Below are 9,191 nucleotides of genomic sequence, written 5' to 3'. Positions count from 1 at the left end.
CAACCTGTAGGGTGCTGAGGTAACTGTTATGTATTGTTACACCCTAATTAATGGTGTTCACAGACCCAGTGAATGGATAGACAAACACTCTATTAAGTGAAGCACATTTAGACATTTCTTGGAATGACTCAGGACATTGATATTCTTTTGGCAGATCTACTTAGTGATTATCTAAAAAATAAACAAACATGCAAGCCATAAATATACAGATGTTTACAAACCATCTGAAATATAACAAATGAAAGATAACGACAAACTGGTAAGTTTTTATGCAAAACAGACACCAGGTTTCTTGTGATTATGTATCCATGAGTGCTTTTTATATTGTCAAACATGGACCTGGAAGGATGATGGCTCAGTAATTAAGAGTCCTGGCTCTCCTTTCAGACAACCTGAGTTCAATGGTAGACAACCATCCGCCACTTCACAACCACCTTAGCACTCTGATGCCTTTTCTCCTCATGAAAGCATACAGATAAATAGAACAGAAATATACAGAAAATTTATATAGAAATAAATGTTGTACCTTGACAAACTCCTCATTTCCTTTCACTCTCCCTTGGTGCAAGACCTCCAAGCCTAGAGACCAGAGGAAACTAGGCTATTGCTGGCCAATTGAGCTCAGTGGACACACCTGAAACGCCACATGCTCTCTTCACAGAGCCACACAACTGCTACTGATCAACACCCCTGTTTTAACTAATTGGTCCATTTTTTACTTCTTTGTGAAATTGAAGGTATTTTCTAATTTCAAGACTTCTTCAGCTAGGTGTATATCTGAATGCGAATAATGTAGGTTTTGTCATGTGAAAGTGGGGATCCACAAAAGCCAGAAAAGCAGGTTTTATTACATGAAGCCTGAGTTCCATTTGAGAGTCACCTGATTATAAGCTCAGAAATCAAACTTTGATCCTCTGCAATAGTAGCATGTGCTCTAAGCCTGTGAGCAATTTCTCTCAAACTATAGGTCATTTGTTTTAAGAATATGAAAGCGTGTTTACTGTGGACAAATGTTAGGTGAGTTCACTGGTCCCAAGGAATAAGGCCAGGTAACTGGACATACAGACAAAAAGAGAGGTTGTAGGCGAAGAGAGAAAGAAGGAGCCTGAGAGAGGTTTCTTGTTCTTTTTTTTTTTTTTTTTTTTCCGGAGCTGGGGACCGAACCCAGGGCCTTGCGCTTCCTAGGCAAGCTCTCTACCACTGAGCTAAATCCCCAACCTTCTTGTTCTTTTTTGTTCTTTTGTCTTCTTGTGCACCTTAGGGCAGCATAAATGTCCAGATGGGTCCCAACTTAGCTAATAACCTTATTAATCTTCCCAAGAGTATGAAATGTGATATTCCTGGCATCAATGTGTTTATTTTGGCTTCTCTCCAGAGGGGATTTATTGAGTAATTAAATTTAGATCCATTATTCAATGTAGACAATAACAATGATATTTAAACAGAGAACCTATGGTCTATGTGTTTAATAAATACAATGCATAATAAATTATTTTATTGATAGTTCACTATAGAGTAAGGAGTTATAATGATTAGTCTGAGGGATTTAGAATAAAATGCTTTTGCAAAGAAAATGCTTTATATAGTAGGGGGACCTGCATATTATTGGACACCTTACATACACTTTGGGTGCTACATAGAGTTTGAGAGTCCATAGGAATAACGCTCTACAGACATATGGCTGTAGCATAGAGTGTACATAGGTTCCTGGTAGTAGTCTCATGGAGGCATGACAAAAAGATCAAGAGTAGAAAGTCAGAGTGGAAAGCCTGTTAACTTTGTCGTGGGTTGTCTTCTTCCATTTAGACATCTCTGAAGGGTGCAAGGTGCCTTGTGGTCTGAATGTACTGTATTTTCATCTTCTGTGGTCCATTTAATACTACTTCATTGGAGGTGTGTTTATGTTGCTTACTTTAGTTTAAATGTTTACTGCACTTAACTGATCAGTGAAACAAGAGGGTTGTAAATGTAGCCAAGGAAAAGGACAAGGAAAAGAAGTATCAAGAAGACTTTTATTTTATACATGGCAATTTCACCTTGCCCTTTGCTGCACCCATGCAATACCATCGTCTTTCCATTCTGAACCCATTCAATACAAGCCTTTTTTTTTTAATACAGAAGTTCTACTTCCCAATTTACTGCCAGCAACAACAAAGCCTGGGCCCATTATGATAGACACAGCGCTCACCACATGTATAACAGATTTCTGTAGCAAAGGAGATATTCTTGGGCTGCCGTATTGCCCTGAGTGTATCCATGAGCTCACGACAAAGTTGGGCAAATCTTTCCACAGAAACTTGAGCCGAGTCATCATAGCACTCCAGAGGGGCAGGGTATTGTTCCACGTTCACCGTGCTCCAGTTGGCTGTGTGCTGCAACAGGTCCTTCAGAATGGGCATGGAGAATTTGTTGCTGTAGAACTTGACCGTGGTGAGCTGAGAGAAATTTCTGAGGGCAGGTAGGAGGGCATAAAGCTGAGAGTCCTTCATCCTACAACACTGCAAATCCAGAGTCTCAAGAGTGTCTGCCACTTTCTCTAGGAAACCTCTCAGAGACATAATATCCACATCATGTAAGATCACTCCTCTCAATTCCAGATGTTTTAACTGAAAGAGGCTCTTACAGCAGGAGAAGGAATTCAACTCATTCTGTGAAATTATGTAGCAAGTAACTGAGAAGGTCTCCAAAGGCGTCATCAGGCACCTAGGGATAGAACAGGGGATCAGTTCTGGCTGATAGTGTTGTAGATATTTGGCTGGAATGTACAGAGTGGTCGAGGGAACCAAGTGCCCCATGGTGAGTTTGACTAAATGATCAAGGACATCATTTATGATGTTTCCTGTTGAAAACTGCTCAGTCATGCCCACCCCACAGTTCATGGACTGACTTCACTCTCAAACTGAAAAGCGGTTCAGCCCGTGAGTCCAGAAAGCACACACAAGAACTTCCATCCCAGTAAAGTCCTGACAGCATCTCGACATTTGCTGTGAGCTCACTGAATCTGGATTCTATTCGTCCTTCTGAAATTACCCATGTTCTCATTTACAGGCCCTCTGTCCCATGCACTCAGTGCTACTTGGGCTCTCAATGTTTTATCCAAGGGAATTGAGGGAAGATAGAAGGTTGTTCTATAGCTCAGTTTCACCCTATGCTACTGAGTCCCCCAACTCCTGGGTATGAATCCTGGTAGAATTCCAACCCACTCTTATTATCTATCTTAACTCCAGGTCAATTCTCTAATTAATGAGTGCTCATTTGAAACACTTATTTCACCTGTAAAATTAACCGGGTGTCACTCAGTATACATGAAAATAGGACACAAATCCTGAGTCTTATGTGTCTCTGAATGTTTGTTCCTAGTGACTGCTGACAGCATACACCACTAATCCTTAAGGTAAGAGAGACAGATTTGCTTTGGGAGCTGAACTAGCTCTTCATTCTTACTTACCCTAGGACTTGACTCATGTGATCTCTAAGAAAATGGGGGCAAAACATACTGAGATGCTGGAGACAATTGAATTTGGAGAACTGAGAAATAAACTTCTTGATACACTTGGCTTCTCTGTCTCCTGTTTCATTGTGATTAGAGGAGATCATCCCTTTCAGGGGTTCCAGGAAGACTTTGCGGAGATTTCTCATCTGTCCAAAGTAGGGAGCAAAATGTGCCAGCTCTAACAGTGTCCACTCAGTATGCAGTTCAAATTCTGTGATATGCTGTGGATCAAAAACATTCAAGATCTCTCTGATAACATGGACCGGCAGATCCCAGATCGTCATCTTTGTACAGCAGAAATGTAGGGAGCCCTTTCTCTCCTGGGCCCACTTTAAGAAGCATGCTCGTTCTTCCTCAAGGCAAGAAAAGATGGACAGTTCAACTATGACCTTCACACGTTGCCTCCTCAGTGCATATCTGGGAAAGAACTTTGCTTCTTGCTTTTCCTCCAAGTTCTCTGCTGAATGGCTGCTGTCCTCTGCTCCAGTCCATATATTCCAGAAGTTATGGTGCACATTTCTCAGATCGAGGACTTGTAGTTTTGTCCTCCTGTTGGTGAAACATATGAACCTCATGAGACTCTGAATCAGCTTTTAATACATATATCTAAACTCAACTCTCCCCTATTGAGAGGTATGTTGTTTAAGCACCTGATATCCAAACTGGATTCAGGCATGCTCCAGATCCTTTCCCAGACTTATGTGCACTTGATTACTTTTATTTCACTAATGTAAACCTTACTTTTAATTAGTCACATTATTAGTGGTTGTGGGAATGCTAGGTATAGGCTCATTCTACTGTGAGGCTATATTTACTCTAGTACATATTCAACTATAATCCATATTCAACTATCCTTAGTTTAAGTAAATTGCTTTCAAGAACCATGTATCCCTGCATGATGATGAGATCAAAAATTTCTGATCCAAGTATAACCAAGCCAATCACCTTGACAATCTCTACTGTGCAGTTCGTGTGCTCTCTTATACAGTACATAGTTATTCCTTACCTTGGGTGAAACTTTCTTGTCAGTCGCATGTCTACTCCATCTAGCAGAGCCTTCATGGTTTCCCCATTAGGTGTCTTCATCAATGCCCCCACAGGGAGACAGGGAAAAGGCCAAGCTGCTACCATTTCCTTCACGAGGTTGATGTGTCTGCCCTCGAATGCCTCCTTGAACAGTGCTGGGAAGAGCATAGTAGGCAGCTCCCCAAGACAGGCTATGGCCATGGCCTCATTTCTTAGCAGAGTCTGCCTTGCCAGCTTCTGGAGTGTGGGTGGGGTATGCCCACTCATCTTCTAAGGTCTCCAGTCAGAAAGCTCCTGGGGAAGGAGTCAAAAAAGAATGCACTTTCAAGAAAAATTTATAAAACTTCCTCACAATCACAGCAATGATGAAGCTACTGCTCTGGCAATGGTAGAAATATCATTTTTCCTCTTCATCCTAAATTGGTCATGTAAAGAAAGACTCCCACACTGGCAATGTGGGAGATTTTTGATCCCTCAAATGGGTATATAATTTTCTGGTCAAAAGATTTTAAGTATGACACTTCCGTTTAAAAAACGGAAGAACGGAAAGAGAATTGATTGCCCAGACATATGGGCATTCTGAGACTGCAGGGCAGGAGAGACTGCCCACCTTTGCCTGCATGTCAGACCCAAGAGGAAACTGTATAGGGCCTCTGGGAACAGGAAGACAGGGGCACTCAAGTTGCAGGAGCCCTGCAGTCCAAACTGTGCCGGGATCTGAAGGGACCCAGTCAAACAACTCCCTGTACCCAAATCCCATAGGAAGAAGAGCTAGAACTTCAGAGGGGCATATACACCTCGAAAAACAGAAGAGACTACTCTCTGCCCACATTTCTGACTCTAGAGGAAAACACCTAGCACCATCTGGGCCTCCTATGCACAGGGACAGAGGAGAAGGTAGGGCAGGCCTTCAGGTTGCTGACCTCAAGGAGAGCTGAAACCCAGCCCCGAGGAATGACTTCAGACCCAAGACCAGAGGTAAGACCAACTTTTTTACTCCAATTGACCTGCTTGGTGGACTCAGGACACACAAAGGCAAAATTACTCTGGGACAGGACACTTCCGATTTTTAGCTAGCACCGGATCCTCCCTGATCACAGCCTAGAGCTCCCTGATCCAAAACCCCATGGGAGAGACAGCTGCCGCTCAGACGTGTGGGCAATCCTGAGACTGAAGGGCCTGAGATACTGCCAGTACCGCCCACCTTTGTCCACATCCCAAGAGGCAACTGTATAGGGCCTCTGGGAACAAGAAGATAAGAGCACTCAAGCTGCAGGAGCTTGGCAGTCCAGACTGTGCCTGGATCTGAAGGGACCTGGTCAAACAACACCTTGCACCCAAATCCCGTAGAAGGGAGAGCTAGACCTTCAGAGGGGCAGACACAACTGGGAAACCAGAGGAGGCTACTCTCTGCCCACATTTCTGACTCAAGAGGAAAACACCTAGCGTCATTTGAGCACCCTGTCCACAGAGACCCGGGAAAGGTGGAGCAGGCCCTTCTGGTTGCTGCCCTCAAGGAGAGCTGAAACCGAGACCAAGGAGCGACTTCAGGCACCAGACCAGAGGTAAGACCAACTTTTCTGCTTCAAGTGACCTGCCTGGTGGACTCAGGACACACACTCACAGGAACAGCTGAGAGCCAGTAGACAGGAACGACAACACGCCTGAAAGCAGAACACTCTGTCCCCATAACTGGCTGAAAGAAAACAGGAAAACAGGTCTCCAGCACTCCTGACACACAGGCCTATAGGAACATTCTAGCCACTGTCAGAAATAGCATAACAAGGTAACACCAGAGACAACCTAATGGTGAGAGGCAAGCCCAGGAACCCAAGCAACAAAAACCAAGACTACATGGCATCATCGGAGCCTAATTCTCCCACCAAAGCGAACACTGAATATCCAAACACACCAGAAAAGAAAGATGTAGATTTAAAGTCACATTTGATCATGATGCTGGAGGACATCAAGAAAGATATAGAAACTTTTTTAGAGAAATGCAGGAAAACACAAATAAACAAGTAGAAGCCCTTAGAAAGGGAACACAAAAATCCCTGAAAGAATTACAGGAAAACACAAACAAGTGAAGGAATTAAAAATGGAAATAGGAGCAAAAAAGAAAGCACCAAGGGAGACAACCCTGGATATAGAAAGCCGAAAAAAAGAGACAAGGAGCTGTAGATACAAGCATCCCTTAACAGAGTACAAGAGATAGAAGAGAGAATCTCAGGAGCAGAAGATTCCACAGAAATCAGCAGCTCTGAGTGCTTGCAGAAAGAAACAGGAGAAAGCATATATCAACAGCTTGAGAGCACATGTAAAAGCTCTAAAACAAAAAGAAACAAATACACACAGGAGGAGTAGAAGGCAGGATATAATCAAACTAAGAGCTGAAATCAACCAAGTAGAAACAAAAAGGACTATACAAAGAATCAGCAGAACCAAAAGCTAGTTCTTTGAGAAAAAAAAAAAACCAAGATAGATAAACCCTTAGCCAGACTAACCAGGGGACACAGAGAGTGTGGTGTCCAAATTGACAAAATCAGAAATGAAAAGGGAGAAATAACAACAGAGTCAGAGGATATTCAAAAAATCATCAGTTCCTATGACAAAAGCCTATATTCAACAAAATACCAGGCACCAAAGTTAAATCAGGAACACAGAAACCATTTAAACCACCAGATAACTCCTACAGAAATAGAAGCAGTCATTATAAGTCTCCCAACCAAAAAGAGCACAGGTCCACATCAGTTCAGTGCAGAATTCTATCAGACCTTCAAAGAAGACTTCATACCAATACTATCCAAACTATTCCACAAAATTGAAACAGACTGAGGGCTACCAAATTCCTTCTATGAAGTCACAATTACTCTTCTACAAAAATCACACAAAGACCCAACAAAGAAAGAGAACTTCAGACCAATTTCCCTTATGAATATTGATGCAAAATACTCAATAAAATTTTAGCAAACCGAATCCAAGAGCACATCAAACCAATCATCCATCATGATCAAGTAGGCTTCATCCCAGGTATGCAGGGGTGGTTTAATATACAGAAAACTGTCAACATAGTCCACTATATAAACAAACTGAAAGATAAAAACCACGTGATCATTTCATTAGATGCTGAGGAAGCATTTGAAAAAATTCAACACACCTTCATGATAAGTCCTGGAAAGATCAGGAATACAAGGCCCATACCTAGAGCATAGTAAAAGCCATACACAGCAAAGCAGTAGCTAACATTAAGCTAAGTGGAGAGAAATTTAAAGCAATCCAACTGAAATCAGGGACTAGACAAGGCTCCCACTCTCTCCCTACTTATTTAATATAGTTTTCGAAGTTCTAGCCAGACCAATCCAACAAAAAAAGGAGATCAAAGGAATACAGATTGGAAAGGAAAAAAATGAAAATATCACTATTTGCAGATGATTTGATAGTGTATTTAAGTGATCCCAAAAGTTCCACCAGAGAACTACTAAACCTGATAAAAACTTTCAGCAAAGTGGCTGAGTATAAAATTAACTCAAATAAATCAGTAGCCTTCCTCTACACAAAAGAGAAACAAGCTGAGAAAAAAATTAGGAAATGACACCCTTCATAATAGTCCCAAATAATATAAAATACCTTGGTGTGACTTTAACCAAGCAAGTGAAAGATCTGCATTGTAAGAACTTCAGGCCTCTGAAGAAGGAAATTGAAGAAGTACTCAGAAGATGGAAAGATCTCCTATGCTCATGAATTGGCAGGATTAATATAGTTAAAATGTCCATTTTTAGGGGTTGGGGATTTAGCTCAGTGGTAGAGCACTTGCCTAGCAAGCACAAGGCCCTGGGTTCGGTCCCCAGCTCCAAAAAAAAAAATGTCCATTTTTATCAAAAGCTATCTACAGATTCAATGCAATCCCCATCAAAATTTCAAACCAATTCTTCATAGAGTTAGACAGAACAATTTGCACATTCATATGGAATAACAAAAACCCAAGATAGCTAAAACTATCCTCAAAAATAACAGGACTTCAGGGGGAACCACTATCCCTGTACTCAAGAAATATTACAGAGCAACAGTGATAAAAAGCTGTATGGTATTGGTATAGAGACAGGCAGAGAGACCAGTGGAATAGAATTGAAGACCCAGAAATGAACCCACACACCTCTGGTTACTTGATTTTTGACAAAGTGGCGAAAACAATCCAATGGAAAAAAGATAGTCTTTTCAGCAAATGGTGCTGGTTCAACTGGAAGTCAACATGTAGAATAATGCTGATTGATCCATTCTTATCACCCTGTACAAAGTTTAAATCCAAATGGAACAAGGACATCCATATCAAACCAGATATGCTCAAACTAATAGAAGAAAAATGGGGAAGAGTCTCGAACACATGGGCACTGGAGAAAATTTCCTGAACAAACACCAATGGCTTATGCTCTAAGATCCAGAATCGACAGGTGGGATCTCATAAAAGTACAAAGCTTCTGTAAGGCAAAGGACACTGTTGTTAGGACAAAATGGCAACCAACAGATTGGGAAAATATCTTTACCAACCGTACAACTGATAGAGGTCTTATATCCAATATATACAAACAACTCATAAAGGTAGGTTGCCAGAAAACAAGTAATCCTATTAAAATGGGGTTCAGAGCTAAACAAATAATTCACAGCTGAGGAATGT

General features: G+C 41.6%; 1 protein-coding gene across 1 annotated transcript; it reads right to left on the bottom strand.

Moving 5' to 3' along the window:
• Positions 1-2,135: 2,135 nt before the first annotated feature.
• Positions 2,136-4,793, bottom strand: Pramel38l2 (PRAME like 38 like 2). The gene is made up of 3 exons (XM_063273882.1): positions 4,500-4,793; positions 3,449-4,039; positions 2,136-2,703 (listed from the first exon to the last, which is right to left on the bottom strand). Exons 1-3 carry the CDS (start codon positions 4,784-4,786, stop codon positions 2,136-2,138), a joined length of 1,446 nt encoding a protein of 481 aa, XP_063129952.1. The 5' UTR covers positions 4,787-4,793.
• Positions 4,794-9,191: the final 4,398 nt, after the last annotated feature.

Source organism: Rattus norvegicus, chromosome 14, assembly GCF_036323735.1.
Source record: "Rattus norvegicus strain BN/NHsdMcwi chromosome 14, GRCr8, whole genome shotgun sequence".
NCBI lineage: Eukaryota > Metazoa > Chordata > Mammalia > Rodentia > Muridae > Rattus > Rattus norvegicus.
This window is presented reverse-complemented; position numbering and strand designations above follow the sequence as displayed.